The sequence below is a fragment of the Danio rerio genome, chromosome 18 (genome assembly GCF_049306965.1).
Source record: "Danio rerio strain Tuebingen ecotype United States chromosome 18, GRCz12tu, whole genome shotgun sequence".
Lineage (NCBI taxonomy): Eukaryota > Metazoa > Chordata > Actinopteri > Cypriniformes > Danionidae > Danio > Danio rerio.
In genome coordinates, this window is record NC_133193.1 from 11,355,848 (window position 1) to 11,379,520 (window position 23,673).

The window sequence follows — 23,673 nt, forward strand, 5'->3', positions numbered from 1 at the left end:
AACTCCTTAATAAAGTAAAAAGAAAAAAAAATACTCAGTTACAGTCATTTCAGCCTTTGTAATTCAAAACTGCAATCATGTCATAGGATATTTTGAATAACAGCATTATCATCCAGTCACATTTCCATATTGATCAAGGTGCAGTTATTAAAATTTACTTGTGTCAAGTAAATTGTCTGTTACAGAAAGCATGGAGAAATTAAGTTTGAAGTGAATGCGATATGAACAGTAGTTAAGCTAGGTAAAAACATGAATAAACATTGTCAATTATGTTGAAAGTAACAGAACTTCCCTCATATAATTGCTGAATCATCTTTACCCATTTATTTACAGAGTGGACAAAACAGTGGTTAACTATAAGGAATGTAACTTGATAGTTATATTTATATTTAATTTAAAAATTATATTTAAAAGTTATATATATATATATATATATTTAATAAAATGTTTAAACATTTGTAAGGATTTCAGAAATCTAGTCACCCTACTTCTGTGAAAACCATCATAGGTGCATCTACTTTTACAAGAAGTGGCTTTCGTCCACTTGCAGAAGGAACAATACCTTTAAGAAGACTATTTGATACTCTATAAAGCTAAACATGCTTTTAAAACACACCATGCTCTTCTGCAGTAAACGCAGCAAGACTTTAAAACTCAGAATGCCTCATTGTTTCCAATTCTTAACCTTTGAGTTTGTCTTCAATACATTACAGCCTGAGTTAGCATTCTTTAGCACCACAAAAATAAAAAGCCAAGCTAGCATAATAACAGTACAGTACATAAGCTAGAATCAACTGTACTCTTTAAATCCTCAAAGTCTGTTAGACCAATCTGAGAGTTTGACTATGGGTTTTATTAGCAAGACTTGGCCTATATACTGCTAGCCTCATTAGCAGACTGAAGGTTATCGGAGGTAAACATAATAACTCTGTCTTCTAATGAGCGTAATTTATTGCAATGAGATGCATGGGCAAAAAACAATATAGATCTGTTGTGTGCTCATGAAATGCTTACGTTGTACCCTAAAAAAAGCTCAGTAGGCTACTGTTTTAGCATTTGTCACAGACTTAGTGACTGCTTTGACTCATTCAGGAAGCATCTCTCTCTGTTAAGCAGGATAAAGCTGTTGTTATTCCTCCCCAAGGCAGCGCAGTCTTACAGTTAACGTTGAATCCATGATTCAGTGTTCATCATGCCTAAGGAGGGATATTATGCTGCTTACTTTCTCACTCCCTTTGTCTTTCTGTTTCTGTTTTTCTCTGTTTGCTCAGATTCAGACAACAGTGGTGACGTTGAAAACACAACAACTTGTTTCCGTGGACGCGGAGAGGGGTATCGCGGGACGATTGGCATCACACCTGATGGAGTGACTTGTCAGCGATGGGATGCCCAGTTTCCCCATCGACACTCGTATACGCCACAGAATTACCATTGCAAGTAAGAAAGTACTCCTAAAGTGAAGTTTAATTTTAAACTAATTTCGAGAGGATCACATGCTTATGATTGCTTGCGGCTGGTCCTGCTGACTCCTGCATTATCCAATTTATGATTCACCAATCAGACGATTCCTAAGCCACTATAAATACCCAAAAGTTCCACATAACAACCATCTTCTTTTTGAAGATTCCTCCCTTTCACCCCTACCCCTCTTCCTGGATGGGTGGCACGGTGGCCCAGTGGTTAGAACTTCACTGGTTCTAGTCCTTACCAAACCAGCCAACGTTTCTGTGCAGAGTTTACACGTTCTTCCCTAGCTCACAAGTTAATTGACTGCCAAATCGGCACCGTAGACATGCTTCTAGTAAGTAGTTACCTCTTAAGAGCAATCATGATCTGTTCATTAGCTACTCCTGCAGCAGGAGAGTTCTCAAGATCTACCTAAGCTCAAACTCCTCTCTCGCCTTTCAAGCAGGAGGGAGCCCCGGGCTCATGGATCTTATGAGCTCGGGTCTCTCTTGAAGCATGAATGAATACAGTAGGTGTTTGTGTGTAGTTCAAAAGTGTCTTAGTTGGATATCTGCTGTATGCTGGTTCATGTTCATTCACAGCCAGATCTAGATGGTCTTTTTTTTTTAAGTGAATTAAAAAATTGACAACTGTATCATCATTTAAATCACCATCAAATGGTTTTAAAGCTCTATGGGTTTATTACTTCTGTTAAACACCAAGAGAGATATTTTTTCAACAAAGCTGAAAACCTTTAACCAATGACTATGTTTACATGTACATCAGTAATCAAATTACTCAAATTAAATTGCCTTAATCTGAATAAGATAATAATATGATTATGGTGTTTACATAAGTTTCTTTTTGCATGTTTCTTTCATGATGATGTTTTACTTGTTATAGCACATCGATTAACGTCATTGCATCATGATGCTATCCATGTTTCGGGTGCAATTTCGGGTCTTTCATTTTTAATTTTTTGACTTAAACTTCATACAGGAACATTTCATTCTTGATCTCGTGACAAACTATACCTGTATCGAAGTTTTGCTAAAAAGTCTTTTTAGGAAACCTGGTTTATTGTTATAATTAATGCAATCTCACTATATATAAATATATATATATTAGGAAACCTGGTTTATTATTATAATTAATGCAATCTCACTATATATATATATATATTAGGAAACCTGGTTTATTATTATAATTAATGCAATCTCACTATATATATATATTAGGAAACCTGGTTTATTATTATAATTAATGCAATCTCACTATATATATATATATTAGGAAACCTGGTTTATTATTATAATTAATGCAATCTCACTATATATATATATTAGGAAACCTGGTTTATTATTATAATTAATGCAATCTCACTATATATATATATATATTAGGAAACCTGGTTTATTATTATAATTAATGCAATCTCACTATATATATATATTAGGAAACCTGGTTTATTATTATAATTAATGCAATCTCACTATATATATATATTAGGAAACCTGGTTTATTATTATAATTAATGCAATCTCACTATATATATATATTAGGAAACCTGGTTTATTATTATAATTAATGCAATCTCACTATATATATATATATTAGGAAACCTGGTTTATTATTATAATTAATGCAATCTCACTTTATATATATATATATATATATATATATATATATATATATATATATATATATATATATATATATATATATATATATATACATATATATATATATATATATATATATATATATATATATATATATATATATATATATATATATACAATTTAAAATAATTAAGGCAATTTAAAATAGTTATTTATTACTATTATTTTTTATTATTAATATAAGATAAATTTTGTGTTATAAATAAATACTTAATTATATAATTAATTTATTATTTAAATTACAGAAATACAGCAAACATAACATCAACAACAAATAAAAATAACGAGAATGCTTTAAGGCTTGTCAACACTATATGTAAACATTTTTGAAAATTAACTTTTTTATCATGCATTAAAAAACTTGTAAATAATGTAAAGAAAGTAAAAAAAAAAGTTTTGATTAGGTGCTACTTGATTTCTTGGAATTATTTTTGAAATTGTTTGTGCACTTTATATTAATTTTATGAAAATAATACTTCTGCGCCAATTTGCGTGTGTGTGTTTCTGTATGTGTGTATAATCTGTCCAACTAAATCATGTTTCCCTAAAAATACATATGTTCACCAGGTATGCAGGTTTTTTTATCAGCAAGGGCTTTCTGCCAGCTTCTGTTCTGTGTCATTGCTCAGAAAACCTGAATGTTTCCTCTCTCAGCCTGTTATCTGTCATCATGCAAGTTTAGATTTAAAACAAACTGCAGATAATGCTTCAAATCTGTAGTTTTAAGCTCTCGGTTTGTTCGGCATATGCTCCGTAAGAGCAACATGTATATGATTAACTGTCTATCTGCACTGCAGGGATCTGCGGGAGAACTACTGTAGAAATCCTGATGGTCGTCATCTCCCATGGTGCTTCACTACTGATCCCACTGTGCCTATAGCTTTCTGCACCAACATCCCTCGCTGTGGAGTCAAACCTCCTGAACCTGGAGGTAAAAGTATTTTTAAGATACTGCTTCCTTTTTTATTCTGCTGCATGGAATTACATTCATCAACACTTATTTTGGTACACCTATGGACCCTTTTCATATTTTCGGGTTTCTCTAAAGCAAAATAGTTGGGTGAAATCAGCGAATGGAGAGTACAACAAATTTTTGTTTTTACAGTCCTATTGGCTGAAATAATAATAGAAAAACTTGGCGATGGTGTTATCAAGACTTTCAGAAAAAGGTAAAAGAAAAATGTGTAAGACTGATAAGGGCAGCCAGAAGAGAGAACAACGTCAAATTTACTGCTCTGTCCCATACACTCTGCATTTCAAATAGATTTAAGATGCTGAGGACAGTTAAATGTTTCATAACACAGTCTTGTGATAAGGGTCCTTTCAACTAATAATTAATGCAACTACTGTATCAGCAAATACAGTGGGTATGGAAAGTATTCAGACACCCTTAAATGTTTCCCTCTTTGTTATATTGCAACTATTTGCTAAAATCATTCAATGTTCATTTTTCTTCTCATTGATGTACACACAGCACCCTGTAATGACAGAAAAACACAGAATTGTTGACATTTTTGCAGATGTAAAAAAAAGAATGAAAAACTGAAATATGACATGGTCATTTTCTAAGTATTCAAACAATTTGCTCAGTATTTTAGCACATTATTGATCTACTGTAATACAGCTATGAGTCGGTTTTGGAAAGATGCAACAAGTTTTTCACACTTGGATTTGGAGATCCTTTGTCATTTCTCCTTGCAGATACTCTCCAGGGGCCTCATGTATCAACGCTGCGTACGCACAAAAACTTTGCGTACGCCAGGTTTCACGCTCAGAATCGCTCACGTTTGGATTTACTAACAATGAACTGAACGTGGGAATGTGCGCAGCTCCACGCCAGCTTTATGGCTGGCGTACGCACATTTTTTGTGCGTGTATGTTTTATTTCCATTGGCGACTCCTAGAGGCAAATGTGTTAAATTCCTCTCTACAAAGTGTCTGAGCCTTGCAATGGCAACTGTATGAGACGGGTTCATCTAGCAGGTAAATAAGGTTTACATACCATACAGTTGAGCAGCTAAACATTAAAGCACAATTTGCAGTGGTCGTCTGTTTTCCCAATGTAATCTGAGCAATCTACCGCACGCACATTGCTATAAAGGCACCATCTGAAGATGAATTTGCATTCGTGAATCAGAAAAATTTTCATTCAATAAATGTGCAAATAAAATATGCACAAACTTATTGATGATTCCTACTTGTCTTTCTCGTGATAAATAGTAGGCAAAATCTGATATGTAGCGGGGGAAAAAAAGAAGAAAGAGTTCATCAGACGCTTGATTCGAGCCGAGTTCATGCTCAAACATGTCAAAACATGACCACATGCGTCTTACGAGCTGCGCCACTGAGACTGTTAAGAGTGCTGCAACATTTTACAGATATAAACCAGACTATTTTTTTTTTTAATGCACTCAGTGCGATGTTCAGACCCAACTGTGTTAACCGCATCAGCTAAACTCTCCCACTCTATTTTTTTTCTTTTGTTGTTAATTCCGGAGAAAAAACTTGCAAATAAAACCGCTTTTCTCCGGTTTACCTCCGAAAGCAGCACCTCCAATTCACATTCTGTTCAAAGTTTCTCTTTTTGCTTGCTTTTGCCATTGCTTTTTCGTTGGGTTTTGCCATTAGCATAGTCATTAGCATATTCATACGGGGGAGGAGGCAGGGAGGGGTTTTGCACTCGTGCATGTTGCGCTCAGTTTCACGTTCATTCGGATGTACAAAAGAATATGCGTGAGATTCGGTGTACGCAGTGTTTCATACATCTGAATTTTTTTCTGCGTACGCACATTTACAGCTTTGTGCGTACGCAATGTTTTAGTAAGATTTCCACGCAAGTCTTCGTACATGAGGCCCCAGTTCTGTCAGGTTGGATGGTAAATTTTGTTGGACAGCCATTTTTAGGCCAACTGGGTTTAAGTCAGTGCTCTTGCTAGGCCCTTCAAGAACAGTCATAGAGTTGTCGTGAAGCCACTCCTTCGTTATTTTAGCTTTGTGTTTAGGGTCATTGTCTTGTTGGATGGTAAACCTTCGGTCTTGAGCACTCTAGAAAAAGTTTTCATCTAGGACATCTCTGTACTTGGCCGCATTCATATTTCCCTCGTCCTTTGCCTGCAGCTGAAAAACATCTTCACAGCGTAATGCCACTACCATGCTTCATTGTTGGGACTGTACTGGAAAAGTGATAAGCAGTGGCTGGTTTTCACCACACATACCACTTAGAATTAAGGCCAAAAGTTCTGTCTTGGTCTCATCAGACCTGAGAACATTATTTCTCACCATCTTGGAGTCCTTCAGGTGATTTTTCAGGTGTCTTAAAAAACTCACTATATTTTTTGCTTGTCTAGTAAATGCTTCTTGATTTAAGAGTCTTTAGATATTTGGACTACAAAGAAGACAAAAACTTTTAGTTTTTAAAAGCATTTTTGCAATGTAGTACTCAAGTTGATCAGTGTTATATCAATTTATTTGCATGCTAGTTTGTTTTTTATGGTATTATGAAAATAAGAACCATTCAATTTCAAAGTTTGGATAGAAACATGGCTATTTCCACCGGTACCATGACTGGAGACACATAACTCTCAGTTACTCATAAAGTACCTTAACATGTCTGAAGCCTGGTTTATACTCGACGCGTCCGCTAGCTCACTTGAGTGCATGCGAGGAATGTGATGTCATTGCTGTGATTTCGAAGGTTCACTTTGGGTGCACACAAGATGATTTCGGCTGGCAGAGCGCATGATTTTTTTTAGAGACTCGAGCGAACAGTTTGCATTTGATTTGAGTTGAATATGAACCACTTTGAAGAGTTTTTGTCTGAAACAGGTACGACTGTACAGAGATCTTTATGATTCGTGGTCATAGCGATAACCGGATGACCAGTCATTCTTGGCAAGAAATTGCAACAGCCGTGGTAAAGGAGAAAAGTTTTTGTTAAAAGTTTGGAAAAATCTGAGGCATAAGTTTGTTAAAGCCAAAAGAGGCCATGGCCAAAAGAGGAGACCCAGGAACAAAATTACAAAAGTTTTTTCCATCAGTCATAGGTTTTACACTAATGTATATATTACAATATTGAATTTAAAAGAATGTAATAGTTACAAAACTATATTTAAAGACCAATTCATTTCTTTGATAACTGGAAAGGAATATTTGAACCTATAGGTTTACAATATATATTGATGCCCCGTTTTTCTAGGCTTTGCTGGTAATAATGATCAGGAAAGTTGGACTATTATGACCTATTTAGCATAAGTAAAAGACAGAAACTAGTCAGACAGTAATGTGTGAATTGTGGAGCGGGCTAAATAAAAAAATAAAAATAAAAAAAACATCAGTATTTTTTAGTAAGTGTATTTATTTATTTTTTTTGCTTTTATTCTTGTCATAATAAAAATATATATATTTTTAGAGCAACCCATGCTCTGTTGTCATTAATATTTTAATCAACTTTAAAAGGTAAAACTGTCTGAGATATGAACAAAAGCAAGTGATGCATCAAAGTTTAATTTAAACAATCTTGAATGGTTATAAAAATGCTTATAATCATTAAAACGATTCATAAAAATAATTAGTTTAAAAATATTGAATGATATTAATGATATGGCGTAATTCCGGAAACGTTCTACTTCTCTGTTTATCCGTCTGACTTTACGGTCAGTTTCTTTTAACCGCCCCCTGTCATTTTAAAGAATATTACAATGGCTAACGCGACAAGTATAAAAGCCTCGTCCGTTTCATGAGGTGTGCGCACAGTCAGCGAAGGTGCGCAATGTAGTGCCAGGCGAAAGTATAAATCCAGCTTGACTCTGTCTCCTCAGTGTCTAGATGTGTATTTCTGTGCTTGTGCATTGAGTTCAGCACGAGCCAAAATTCCAGTACACCAGGCAAGTTTACAGACAGTAACCATAAAACCCATACACATATTTGCTTCGATTTTTTTTTTTTTTTTTTTTTGACTAACATGTTTATAATCTACTGTCTTGATCTTGTTTTCCATGATGTTTTGGTTGGCGATCTTCCAACAGTGGGTGAAAAAAAGAAGAAGCCTACCGAACTTTTTGAAGTTGTGCCTACTTTGCATATCAAAACAACCCTTAAAAAACGTCCCTGCCTTTGTTCCTGTTAATCCTCCCCAGCAAGACATAATATCTATATAATTTGTTTTCATTATGTTGAAGTATGGCGTAGCTCTTTCCCCTTTCTGTTTCTTGGCATTGGTGCACGGTGGTCCCTGTAGTCCGATCTCCATTGCTTCTAATGGGGGCCGTTTGAAATGTGCAGGGAGCAGGAGCCGCAATGTGGGAATGAGACAGCATGAGTCAAGCATTAATCACCGCTGACAGCTTCGTGTGACTGGCAGGACCCTGGAGATGGTTCATTGAAGGACTCGCACAAGCGCTGATGTTAAGATCGATTTCGCTGGTGTTCCAATTGAGGCCGCCGGGACGATCATTCGACTGTTGTGGAGCTCTGGGAGCCCTGCTGTGTTTCCACAAGCACTGTGTTTCCACAAACCCGCTGTGTTTCTTTAAGCACTTCAGCCGATTTTGATAATAATTTCGAGGTTAACATGGTCTGATTCAAAGCAGAGCTCTCTTTAGGGTAATTACAACATTCACGGTAAATTTGATCATGTTGCATTGCATTCGTCTTTCATTTTGTGCATATATTTAAGGGTTCTTGGCAATACTATTGGTTAGTGCAACATAGGCTCATTCTGAAATCATAGCACTATGTACATTTCTGGAGATTGTGAATTATGTAGCCAGAGGCATGTACGTATGGCTGCATTTTGTCTTTAAAATGAACGCTACGGGGCAGTATGACGGCATTCGTTTTTACGCTTACCTCCGTATGGACAGCTTTTCTGCTGCTACCAGTTTGCTCAGTAGCTCGCCATGTACGTTGGTGGACTGGAGAGGCAGAAAGGAGTTGTACACAATGACAAGTTTTGAGTCAAAAACAAAACAAAAACAAAACAAGACAAACACAAAAGCCAAAAAAATAAAATAAACAAGTAAATGTGATACAATTTTAAAACGTGGTAAAAACCAGACGTGGGCTTTTCTTTTTCTGAATTTCTTTTTAAAACTGTTGGTTGGGTTTAGGGAAGTTGGCAGGCAGGTCAATCAGTGATTTTGAAAACACTATAGGTTGGGTTAAGGGAAGGAGGAGGGTGGGTCAATCGATCGGTCAGTTAGTCAGTCCACATCGGTCTCTGGTGGGTTTACACAAGAATTGCAGGCACCAATGGCATACGCGAGAGAAATTTGAGATCTCAAAAAGCATTCACATTGGCCCCTGGTGGATTCGCGAATACAAAAACCGCAAAAAATTCGCTCCTGGGATGTTTTTGGCGATCTCCAGAAAGGTATATAACAGTACATTTTCAGAATGACTAGGGTTGGGTTAGTGAGTTTAGAAACTGTAAACTCTACTGAGAACACTTGGAAAAATGTTTGTCGTTCTTAACTTTTTTTTTGTTTTTAGTCCAAATATAAAAAAATAAATAAATATATATATTGATTTTTTAAATCCAGAATTTTCATTCATTCATTCATTTTCTTGTCGGCTTAGTCCCTTTATTAAGCCGGGGTCGCCACAGCGGAATGAACTGCCAACTTATCCAGCACGTTTTTACGCAGCGGATGCCCTTCCAGCCACAACCTATCTCTGGGAAACATCCACACACACTACGGACAATTTAGCCTACTCAATTCACCTGTACCGCATGTCTTTGGACTGTGGGGGAAACTGGAGCACCCGGAGGAAACCCACGCGAATGCAGGGAGAACATGCAAACTCCACACAGAAACGCCAACTGAGCTGAGGCTCGACCCAGCGAGCTTCTTGCTGTGAGGCAACAGCATTACCTACTGCGCCACTACGTCGCCTGAAGCATTTTCAAGTAAATTTAATTACATTTTCTAGACAAGCAAAACATATAAAAATAAGTGAGATTTTGCTTAAAACAACCAAAATAATTTCCCAATGGGGTATGCAAAATAATCTTATGTCAAAAAGAAAAACATTGCTTACCCCACTGGCTGATTATTTTGCTAGTTTTAAGGAAAAACTCACCTAATACATTTATTCATTTATTTTATTTTCAGCTTAGTCCTTTTAATAATCAGAGGTAACCACAGCGAAATGAGCTGCCAACTTACCCAATTCACCTAAACCACATGTCCTAGTGCTGTGGGGGAAACCGGAGCACCCGGAGGAAACTCACTTGTACATGCAACATTCACACTCCACATAGAAATGCCAACTGACCCAGCCTAGGCTCGAACCAGCAACCTTCTTGCTGTGAGGCAATCGTGCCACTGTGAAGCCCACTCACTTAATATTGGCATATTGTTTCTTAAAACAAGAAACTACTTTTTTTTTGTCTAGAAAAGAGAACTTGTATAAATTTGGACTAGAAACAAGACAAAAAAATTTAAATAAGAACGACATGTTTTGCAGTGGAACCATACTTTTTGAGAGTCTTCTCAAAAGTACACCTGAAGAGGCTTGCATTTTTATTTGTTTGTATTTTTGTGTGTCTCTTATTTCCTTTCTGAAATGTTTATTAATGTATTTATGTTTTTGTTATCTGATTTTATCTAAATATTAGCCTTATTAGTATTCTGATAAATACATGGGGGCTTGTTACTTATGCAGCAGTGCTTGTGCTATGGTTATTAACCAAACCTCATGGTTTTTTTTTTTTTGTCATATGTGCCATTTATCATGAATTCACCAGAGCCAATCAACATCCTGCACATCCATGAGGGAAGAGCTGGTCAGCTTGTTGTTGTGTTTAATAAATTAGCTTGATGTAGAGTGACTCACACACACCCTTGCCTAAACTCAACCGATAGTGTTTGCAAACCAGAAGTGAAAAGCCACCATGGCCATTTGCTTTTACCTTGGCATCTCACTTTTTTTTTCTTCTCTGCCTCCAAACTTTGTGGTGAGCTACCATGCAAACCAGTCAAGCCAGAAAAGCAGTAGATACGAAGATAACCATCTAGTGTAGCATTTGTTTTTTTACACAAAATGCGGCCATATGTACCCATAAGCACATATTTCTCAGTTCTCAAAAATGCATTCCTGGGTACATTTTCCCAATGAGCCTGTGTTGGGATCTGTGCTGTATCTAATGAAGGGAGTTGTTTAGTGTGTTTGAATACACTCTTTCTAATTTATGCTTCTTTTTGTGTTGTTGTTGTTATTACAGAGTGTTATAAGGGCATTGGAGACATGTACAATGGCCACCGGTCAAAGACTCGCTCAGGCATTCCCTGTGCCCCATGGAAAGACCACAGTGAAAGGTAAGAAGTGGAAAAAAATCAACTTAAAGCTGAAATCTGTATTTCAATTTGTTTTGGGGAAATATTGAATCCACCCCAAGTGGTTTACTCATGCTAGTAGTACTGACAAAAGATATATATATTTAAATTTTATTATTATCGTTTTATTTGACAGTGGTAATTATTATAGTAAACATATCAAATATATTTACTATATTAAATTGTGAATATATTAAATAATATTTAGCTGAGGTTTTTTTTGTCATAGGTGGGAAGTAGTATAGTGTCAGTAGTGTAATGTCCTGATTACAACCTCGAGGCATACACAGTCGCAAATTCACCCTTCGTATTATTGTGCCAATTATGGCTAAAACAAAATGTACAGAAAATGCTGTCCTTTGATGAACAGCTGATGAAATAAAAACAGAGCAAAGGCATTTTCACAATATGTCTGATAATATTTTTTCTTATATATATATATATATATATATATATATATATATATATATATATATATATATATATATATATATATATATATATATATATATATATATATATATATATATATTATACTTATATATATATTAGATTAGATTAGATTCAACTTTATTGTCATTACACATGTACAAGTACAATGCAACAAAATGCAGTTTAGGTCTAACCAGCAGTGCAATAGCAGAAAGTGCAGGATACAGGAATAAGTTATAAAGTGCAGTTATAGAAAAACTATGGTGATATTTACAGATGGATGTACTATCAAAATTATATACAGGTTGGATAAGCTATGAGCATAAGCTATATACAACTCCCTTCATTAGATTGCACTATAAAGCTCATGTTGGGCTGTAAAAACACTTGAACTATTATTTTAGCATTTCACATATGGTAGCTCTAATCTCAGTGATGTCAAATGATGCATCTTGCTGAAGTCCTAATTCTTCAATCTTCTTCGAGTTCACGGCTTCAATGTTGAACTTCAGGCAGCGTTTTAGATGTTATATCCAAGTAGGAAGTAGGAAAAATCCAAATTTCATGTTTTCTGAAATGCATAAGTATCTTGGCTGGTTTAGGCCTGTCATTACTAAATATGATGCAAAAACAGCCATCAGGTTGCACAAGTTGCTGTAATCATAAATATTTAATTGAATCATTCATTCAAATAGTTTGTTTAAGAGTTAAATATTCTGCTCTGGCTTTGAAACTATATTTTTTGGCAACCTGAATAAAATAAAACTTACTCTATTTGTTGAACAGTGGAATACAAATCATTATCACCTTTGCAATTTTGCTGATATTGCCTTCTGATGTTTAGGAAATTTAGCTTGTTTAATACTTTACATAAAATTGAAATCCTATTCACAATTGTTTGTTTTCAAAATGTTCTAATTCTAATACACAATGAATGATTTTTACATTTTTTTTTCTAAACTTTGTGAATAAATATTGCACACGTCAATGTCACATTTTCTATAGACCAGTATTAAGCAGAATCATTTACATCGGAAACAGAACATTTCAGTCATTGGCGCAGTTTCCATGGAAACAAAAGTAGGTCCACATCTTGCTGTGCGGGATCTCAAGGACAATCCCACGATGCCTTTGTGATGCTTTGCAAGGTGAACAGCTCCATTTCAGTTGTTAGGTTCAAAGGTCAAGCACAGCAATTTGTTGTTATTGGGGAGAGTGAAAGTGGAACAGACACTATGTGATATATCTTGATCTTGATGATTTATTTTATCTTTGCCATGATGACAGTACAGAGGCTAAAGCTAAAAGCTAAATAATATATATATGGGTCTGTGATGTCATTTACTTCTGCATTCTTTCAATTTTAAGGGCCGGTACTGACCCAATACCTCATGAGTGGTTCCATTCTCTCATCAGTTGAAATAGAATAACTTTTGCATATATTATGATAGAGACATTTTTCTTTTTTACTATGATTAGTGACATGTGCAGGAACCCCCAAAATTATTTACAGCAACCTAGACCACACAGAACCTAAAAGGTACACTTTCAAAATTGAGTTTACACCTTTTATTGTAACATTTATTGTTTATTGTAACACAGACAACATATCCTATTATTTCAGTCACTTTCAACAGTGTTTTATAAAAAAATTCAAAGGGATTTCTTTAAAGTGATACCAAACTTTTGCATGTACACCTCTGGATGTGGAATTGGGAAGCTTTTGAATTTGGGTAAGCAAAATCCAGGTGGAAACCCCAAAATAGCACTTGACTTGAAAAAGGCTGAAATGGTTTTTAAAAAATCTAAATCTGCTTGTTTTGTTGCTGAAATAAAACCAATAAGACTTTCTCCAGAAGAAAAAAATATGATAGGAATTACTGTGAAAAATTATTGACTCTTTTAAACATAATTGGAAAATATTTGAAAAAGGAAAAAAAAATCATTGGAGGGCTAATAATCATACTTCAACTGTATATGTAAACAAAAAAACCATATGTATGCATGTTTTTCTTAGAGCCATACAGGAGTTTTAAATAGCTACGTTTGCATTAGTTCCTGCCAGGTGACTTCTATTTGTGGTTTTGTTTGTGTTTGTAATATTAAATAGGCATATTATCAGAGTGTGAGAGTCTCAGAGGAGTTGAACAATCGTTTCCGCAACAGGCCTGTGTTGTTTCTGCCGTCCATACTCACCCCGAGATGTGTGGCGTTAAATAACTTCCCTGTTTTATGAACAAGTTCCATGTCAAAGGTCGGCCTTTCCAGAACCCTGCCAGCTCACTGAAGCAAAGCGCTGGGATTGTCAGGTTGTGTTTGTCTTCGTTGAGAAAATAAGACCCTCACCGTTTTCTGAGGAAGAAAAACAGGTTTTAGTAGATGATCCCCGTTCTGAAGAGCTCTAATTGATGGTAAACGCTGAGCAGTCAGAGTGACTCAATTCCCAAAAAATTACAGGCAGGCCAACCCAGCTGGAACGGGATTCTTTTAGAGCCACCCCATGACCCCTTTCCTCACCCAAACCCCTCTCTGTGAACACATCAAAGGCCAGGAGCTCCTTTATTTGGCCCACAGCCCGTGAGCAGCCATGGCTGGGTTGCAGAGGTCATTAGGGGGGGCATAAGGCCTAGATTGTTTATATTGTATGTTGGGCTGGGTGATGTAGCAAAAAAGAATCTTGATGTTTAATTATTTATTTATTTATGTATGTATTTATTTATTTTTTAAAAAGATTTCAACACCTTTATAAACATAAAGGTCTTTGCACACTGAAGTCCGATATTTTCATATGCGTTTTTGTTCGTCATGTAAATAAACCTTGCACACGGAGTCCCATTGGTATCAAGTAATCCATTATGAAAAAAAACACCAAAAACTTCTAAGTCAGTTCAAGCAGAGCTACTTTGTTCTCTTCTTTTGTCTAAAGTTGAAAAAGAAAGAGGACTCGGCTACATATTGTGTTCATCCAATACTGCATAGAGAGAAAGGATAGTTCAGCTCATTATCAAAGATCTACACTATGATTATCCCGAAATGCTTAAAAAAAAAGTTCATTTCAGGAAATCAATAGAATTTTAATACATTGCTTGTGATACTTCACACGTTTAAGTATGTAAACAAAGCCGGGACAGAGAATGGCAATAACTACAGACATTATAATAGATAGTGACCATGTTGATGTTTCGAAACAACGGAATGAAAGCGGACCATGCTTTCTATTATTATGCCTATGGGCAGTACATCAAATGTACGGACACACACACACACCAAGCAGTAGCAGGAGAGATGTGTGCCAGTCACTGAATCCAGCATAGGGCTTCTCAGCTGTCAGCCACATTCTGTCTTTATTGTAATGCACTGTTTGCCATAAAGATATCTGTGGCTCAAATGACGGCATTCTGTATTTAGTTTTTTGCTTGTACGGTGGCTCTGAACTGTCCAAACACCTCCCAAAGTGCTTTTTCAGATGCAAAAATTTAACCCGAGTCAAATTTTTTTGTGACAGACAAAAGTTTCAGAGCAGGGTGTCTGTACTATTGACACAATGTGAGGTCGAATTTATTTTTTTAATTTGTGAAAATTATGGATGAAAATTCCGGATTTAGTGTGCAATAACCTTAATTAGTTGCTAATATTTAGCTAATATTTAATAACAGATTTCATTATCTTTTCCATGATGACAGTACATAATTTTACTTAATATTTTTCAACTTAAAATGCAATTGAAAGGCTTAGCTTATTAGTTTACTAGGTTATTTTGTTTGTTCTGTAGACAATAGAAAAATGTATAGCTTAAAGGGGCTAATAATTTTGACCTTAATGTATTTAAAAAAAAATAAAATTTTAAACTGCTTTCAATCGGATTTACTGTGAAAAATCTCTGTTAAACATCATTTAGAAAATATTTGAAAAAGAAAAAAAAGTCACAGGAGAGCTAATAATTTTGACATCAACTGTAAATAGATGTATATACAAAGAGACACTGAAGCAATCCGCAATTGCAAGCTTTTTTGAAGATTTTTTTTTTAATTGCGTCTGTAATTTAGCAGCATGAAAATGATGACTCCACTATTTAATGAAATATTTTTAGTCACACTTTACAATACGGTTCATTAGTTAATGTTAATTAATGCATTTACTAACGGGAACAAACAATGAACAATACATTTACTACTGTATTTGTTCATGTTAGTTAACGTTAGTTAATGAAAATACAGTAGTTCATTGTAAGTTCATGTTAACTCATGGTGCATTAACTAATGTTAACAAGCATGGACTTGGATGTTAATAATGCATTAGTAAATGTTCAATTATGATAAATAAATGCTGTACATGTGTTGTTCATGATTAGTTCATGAGGATGATGAAACACAAACGTGTTCTCAAATGCAGTTAAGCAAACTTCATTAGCTTATTACACATAAATAAATTTAGCCCATGCATTTGCAAAAGCTGAGTAGCAGATGTGGCCTGATCAGAATAGGTCACACAAAAGCTATATAAAAAAAAGTGTTTTATTACATTAGAAATGTGAAAAACAACTATAAATAAAAAACTATATAGATGTTCGTTAGTTTGTTTTTTAAGCACTTAATTTTCCAGTAGCTTATGCACTTTTCATATGTTTATAGACCATCTGATTAGGCATGAGCCGATAAAAGATTTTGATTATATGATAAACTTGGATAAAAATTATCATGGTCTTACGGTTTTGTGAGTACTGATTTAAAAAAATCTATTCTTTTTAAATTTCTGGGTAAAAAACAAAAACTTTTTTCCCATTTAAACAGAATATATTTTAATTTGAGAAACGTTTAAAATAATTGAAGCAGTAAACATGTCAAGCTAAATCATGGGTGTCCAAACTCTAGTGTCCAGCAGAGTTTTGCTCCAGCTTGCTTCAACACACATGCTAGGAAGTTTCTAGTATATCTAGAAAGAGCTTGACTAGCTGGTTCAGGTGTGTTTGATTAGGGTTAGAACTAAACTCTCCAGGACATCGGCCCTTCAGGACCGAGTTTGGATACCCCTGGGCTAAATAATTCAATTGAAACATTGACTTCTGCTGTCTTCATTAGTTTCAAAAACACAAATTTAATTGAAATTTAAAACAGCATCTTTGGAGATACTGTTGCATAAAAAAACAAAATGTAAAAAACAGTATACTGATACCTTAGAAACGGTATAGCGGAAAATTTTGGCTGTTTTAAAACCTTGACTTTTCCAAACTGCAGTATACCTTGAAAACAGGTATCGTCATATGCCTAAATCTGATAGTTTTTTTTTTCAGCTTTGTGTCTTCAGAATCACACAACTGTCAGTTTTCTGAAATGAAGAATTGTACACCCTCTGAAAGCTGAATAAATAAGCTTCCGTCAATATTTGGTTATGATAGGTCAATATTTGGCTGAGATAAAATTATTTGAAAACCTGTGATCCGCGGGTTCGAAAAATCGAAGTAAAAAGGAAATTGTCTTTAAAGTTGTCTATAATAAGTGCTTAGCAATGCACAATGCTTATCGATAATTCAGTTTTGTTATACTTACAGTGGACCTTTTAAAAATATATTCACAATATCGAATTTTTACTTAATAGTCTAATAATTTTAGGCATAAAAGACAAATCAATCATTTTGATCCATACAATTGTAAATATATATCAGATTCCAGATTTACAAATAGTTGTGCCTCAGCCAAATATCCAATCCTAACAAAGTATATATAAATGGAAAGTATATGTATTCCGCATATAAATAATGCATATATCTCAGTTTCCAAAAATGTACATTTATTACTGGTTTTATCCTGCTGGGTCACATACAGTTTAATAAACTTATAAAACAGTATATTATCAAAATGTAAAATTCCTTAAATAAATTTTTTTAGATGTCTTGACAGCAACTGTACAATGACTAACTAAGAGTAAGGAGTGAGTAAATAAAGACAGTTTTTTTTTAATAATAATAAAAAACCCATCAATATTTTGAAGCTACATGAAATTAGTGTACTCTATATAAAAGTTGATCTTGGCTTGGTTTCAGCTCTCTGTTGAAAATAACATGCATGAAGATAATCTGTGCAGCGTGAGTTTTGTGCTCCAGATTCTGCAAATGTGTATTAAGAAACTTTTTTTTTTGTAATAGCAGGCTGTAGCCAGCCTGGTGAAAGAGGTGGTTCTTTTTTCTTTTAAAAAAAGTGGATTTTTTTCTGTTATTCATCAATTTTATATTTCTAATTATGAGGTTTAAATAAGTTTTTTTTCTTCACATTTTAAACACATTTTTTGATGGATTAGATTGTTGGATGGTCATCATAGCTACACTTTTTGATGTACCAAAAACATTTCCTAAAGATTTACATCAATTATCATTTACAGCATATATAGTAGTCAACATTTGACGTGGATCAAAACCTTTCTTCAAAGTTGTCCTAAATTTGGTAACCAGCACCCATTCCTTTCTTATAAGACATATTTGAAAAATCTTTTTTGATCCACTTCGAATATTGACTACTGTACATCAATGGCATCATATAATATTGAAGAAAAAAATAGGAATCTGTTAAAGTTTTAAACTAAAAACTAGCCTATTGTCATTTAAATATCAATCATTTAAATAGCAATCTGGCCAGCACATTCAACTTCCCTTAGTCACGTTGAAACTTGGTGTTAAAGCCTTCTACGATGGATTATTTTCACTACTTATGATGGCATAGCAGTCAATATAGGGCAAATGAGCTCATGTATGGGACAAATTCTGGACCTTTTTCAGTGAGGGGTGGGTCTTTCGAACCACCTGGACCCCCCTTGGCTACAGGCCTGTATAGTTTACTATAGACGACTGCTTATTTAATAAAAGCACTAGAATATCTTCAGATCAAGGCAGTTAAATAATTGTGATTGCAATTGACCCAAAACATAATATAAGAATTGAGCCGCAGAGTAAAAAAAAGCAGATTTTTATTCATGTTTGTGTTCTCTACTGTAGTACTCTCAGTCTCTAGTGAACTTCTGGAGGACTTTAGCATCTGTGAATCTCCCAGAATCTGACTGACAATGTGAAAAAGCTTAGGAAAACATGTCATGAGTAATGCACAAGCTAAATACTTCACTTTGCCTCTTGAGAGGAGCTCTGCACAGCTGGGTCTTAAGATCAGCTTATGAGAAGATGTTTCTTTGTGCTCTTAAATGGTTTTGGATGTATTGTCTTATTACAAACACCTAAAAGATTGTTTGGGTATAGTGTTCAGACAAACTGACAAAAGCTAGATTAAAGAAGTGGGAAACACTTTAGGATAAGGATTTATTATTTAATGTATTTGATATGAATAATCTCGTAAAGCATTTATTAATCATAGTTCAACATTAACTAATTATTATTATTATTATTAAAATGCCAATGCTATGCTCATTAATATTAGTTAATGCACTCTTTTAACATGAACTAATGTTATTTAACTTAGCATTAACTAACGTTAACAAAGATGAACAAGTACCATAATGAATGCATTACTAATTGTTTGTTAATGTTAGTAAATACATTATTCATTCATTCATTTTCTATTCAGATTAGTCCCTTTATTCAACACACACTCATTCACACACATACACTACAGCCAATTTAGTTTATTCAATTCACTCATAGCGCTTGTCTTTGGACTGTGGGGGAAACCCGAAGGGAAGCCCACGCAAACACAGGGAGAACATGCAAACACCACATAGAAATGCCAACTGACAGCCGAGACTTGAACCATTGACCTTCCTAAATACATTAATTAACATTAACTAATGGACCATTATTTTAAAGTGTTGCCAATAAATGTGCATAAAACATGAGTATTTAAAAAAATAAAGAGTAAAAAAAAAAGAGTTAAAAAAGTATTTTACATATGTAAGCAAACGACGGTTTACAGTACTGTATTGATTGATATTTCTTGACTGATAGCTTTTGTAGCAATTCATAACTAACAAATGACCAGACAACAGTCAGACAAATTAAAAAATAAATAAATAAATAAATAAAAAAAAACAAGGGTTCAAAAATCTAAATACTTAGCAAATTGCCTTTAAAGTTGTCTAAATTAAGTGCTTAGCAATGCACAGTGCTTATCGATAATCCACTTTTGTTATACTTACAGTAGGAACTTTTAAAAAATATTCTCAATAATAATAATCAGATTCCAGATTTTCAAATAGTTGTGCCTCAGCCAAATATTCCATCCTAACAAATATATCAATGGAAAGTAAATGTATTCAGCATATAAATAATGCATATATCTCAGTTTCCAAAAATGTACATTTATTACTGGTTTTGTCATGCTGGGTCACATACAGTTTAATAAACGTATAAAAACAGTATATTATCAAAATGTAAAATTCATCAAATAAATTGCTATTATATGTCTTGACAGCAACTGTACAATGACTAACTAAGAGTAAAGAGTGAAGACAGACAGAATTGCAGTTTTTGCAGAACTGCAGAATTGACAACAGTCAGACAAGTTGAAAAGGGGACATTTGGGCATAATAAAGGATTCATTGATTAAACATTAAAATCAATTAAATGATAGACAGATGTATTAAACTGAACGATAAGAGATGCAAATTAGAAGTTTGGTAGTAATTGCTTTTTGAAAGGCAGTTACTGTAAATAAAACATTATTTAGATGAAACACTTATTTTGCATAGTGAAAGTCATATTTAGTGATTTTGTCAATTGTACTAACACAGCTGAAACATTTTTTTAAGGTTAAAAGTTGTTTTAAGAAAGATAAATGTTTCATAGTGCAGTTCAGAGGCATACATAAAAATAAAAAAAATGTTAATCCCAAAATGTGGAGAATTGCTAATTTATGGTTATTTTTTACAGTGTACAGGCTAAAATTTTAATTTATTTAATATTTACTTGTGGTTCCAGACTTTAATGAGTTCATTTCTTCTGTTAAATGCTAACGAAGAAATTTAGAAGAAACCTAAGTTCAGGTAACCATTGGCTTTTAAAGTAGAAAGAAAACTGAGGTTGAAGATTTCCAGTTTTCTTAAAAGTAAATTATTTTGAGTTCAACAGAAAAAAGAATTGTATTAAAACAGTTAAAAAAATATGGTAAAATGTTTGACAAAAAGTGTTTTTTGATAATCTGCTTTCATAAATGTTGTAAGAATTTTGAAAATATACCAATTTTGTGTGAAAATGAACTAATATTTATTATAACCAATAATAAAAAAAATGTAATCAGCTCTGGATTTGATTTGTTTGGTGCACCTGTTTTGGAAGTTTCTGAGTTGTGTAGACAAGCAATACGTTCTATTTCATTCTCAACTCTCTTCTTTCAAAACTGCACATGTTTTGCATGTTGTAATGCCGAGATTTGTTTATGTTCATGCAGTAACGAAAGAGATGTGAACTTGCTGACGACTGAACAGGCAGGGAACTTCTGCAGAAATCCAGACAAGGACAAACACGGCCCGTGGTGTTACACCAACAGCTCATCCATCCCCTGGGATTACTGTTCTCTCAAACCCTGTGAGTGAAAAACAGGCCGTCTGTGCTAACATTACAACCTGACTCAGGCCTTTGGGTTCATTGCAAACTCAGCTTGAAACATGAAGAGCCGTATATGCAAGCTGAGGAGTAAACCACTGAACTTGCAGTAATTATTAAGAGTCTGTCTGCTTAGATGCTTTTTATGCATTCAGCTTTCTTTAAAGGATAGTTCATCCAAAAAAAATTTATTTTGTCATCTCACCCTTGACTTGTTTCAAACCATTATGTGTTTCTTTCTTCTGTTGAACACACAGTGAGATATTTTGAAACATGTTGGAAACCAGTAACCATTGACTTCCATAAAGGATTTTAGCTATCTTCAGAATATTATCTTTTGTGTTCACCAGAATAAAGACAGTCATAAAGGTTTGTAAACACTTGAGGCTAAGTAAATAGTGAGTAATTATTATATATATTTTTACCTGTTCCTATTCATCTTTATTTGAAAATCGGAACAAATGTTATAAGACTTTTATAGAATAAAAGTCCTCACATGGATGTCAGACATTTTTATAAAGTGCATCCGGAAAGTATTCATAGTGCTTCACTTTTTCCACATCTATTTATGTTACAGCCTTATTCTAAAATGGATTAAATTAATTTATACCCCAATTAACAATACCCTATAATAACAATGTGTAAAAAGTTTATTAAAAATAAAAAACCTGAAAAATCACATGTACAGAAGTATTCACAGCCTTTGTCATGAAGCTCTAAATTGAGCTCAGGTACATTCTGTTATCACTGATCATTCTTGAGATGTTGCAGCAGCTGCATTAGATTTCATCTGTGGTAAATTCAGTTGATTGGACATGATTTGGCCAAGAAGGCATACACCTGTCTATATAAGGTCCCAGGGTTGACAGTGCATGTCAAAGCACAAACCAAGCATGAAGACAAAGGAATTGACTGTAGACCTTAGTGACAGGATTGTCTTGAGGTACAGAGTTGAGGAATCCACCACTCAAGCCTGTATGGTAGAGTGGCCAGACGGAAGCCACTCCCTGCCTGCAATTTGCCAAAATGCATCTGAAAGACTTTCAGACCATAGAGAAACAAAATTCTCTGGTCTGATGAGAATAAAATTGATCTTTTGGAGTGAATGCCAGGCGTTACGTTTGGAGAAAACCAGGCACCGCTCATCACCAGGCTAATATCATCCCTACAGTGAAGCATGGTGGTGGCAGCATTATGCTGTGGGATGTTTTTCAGCAGCAGGAACAGGAAGACTAGTCATGATAGAGGGAAAGATGAATGCAGCAATGTACAGAGACATCCTAAAGGAAACCTGCTTCAGAGTGTTCTTGACCTCAGACTGGGGCGACGGTTCATCTTCCAGCAGGACAATGACCCAAAGCACACCGTTAAAATATCAATGGAGTGGCTTCACAATAACTCGAGGAATGTCCTTGAGTGGCAAGCCAGAGCCCAGACCTAAATCCTATTGAACATCTCTGGAGAGATCTGATAATGGCTGTACACCGTCGCTTCCCATCCAACCTGAGCTTGAGAGGTACTGCGAAAAGAAATGGGCAACAATTCTTAAAAACAGGAGTGCCAAGCTTGTGGCATCATAGTCAAAAAGACATGAGGCTGTAATTGCTGCCAAAGGTGCATCAACAAAGTAGTAAGCAAAGGTTTTGAATACTTCTGCACATGTGATTTTTCAGGTTTTTTATTTTTAATAAATTTGCAACAATTTTAAAAACTCTTTTTTTTTACATTGTCATTATGGGGTATTGTGTGTAGAATGTTGAGATCTCTAATATTTTGTGTTAAATAGAAAAATAGAAAGCCAAACAGGCTTTTTTTTATTATTAAAATAAAACTATCAAGTTGTATACACAGTACAAAAATGCCCATATTTTTGACCACACTGCTGTATCACATGTGCTTTTCTGTTGATTTTGCCCTCATCACTGACACTGCAGACACTGCATTTTAGGCCATGTGCTATGAATCTACATACGGCACATCAATCACTCGCACACACACACACACACACACACACACACACACACACGCACGCACGCACGCACACGCACACACACACACACACACACACACACACACACACACACACACACTCACAAACACACACACACTCTTGCAGTTTAATTAAAGAGTGTAAAGTCCAGGTGGCTTAGACTGTTAACACTTAGTCTGTCTCTGTCACACACACAAATACACACACACATGCACACAGATATGTAAAAGAGTCTTTAAAAAGTGTCCC

At 34.7% G+C, this 23,673-nt stretch overlaps 1 protein-coding gene across 2 annotated transcripts in view; it reads left to right on the forward strand.

Annotated features, from left to right (window-relative positions):
* Positions 1-23,673, forward strand: part of hgfb (hepatocyte growth factor b) — a 69,108-nt gene that overhangs the window by 31,224 nt on the left and 14,211 nt on the right. Inside the window, exons 8-11 of one of the 2 annotated variants that reach the window (XM_073929829.1) lie at positions 1,272-1,437; positions 3,926-4,059; positions 11,353-11,446; positions 21,280-21,416. In XM_073929829.1, coding sequence (XP_073785930.1) covers positions 1,272-1,437; positions 3,926-4,059; positions 11,353-11,446; positions 21,280-21,416 — 531 coding nt within the window. Of the gene's footprint in view, positions 1-1,271; positions 1,438-3,925; positions 4,843-5,987; positions 7,431-11,352; positions 11,447-21,279; positions 21,417-23,673 lie in introns of those variants that run through there. The other variant, XR_012393964.1, reaches the window with a different exon arrangement.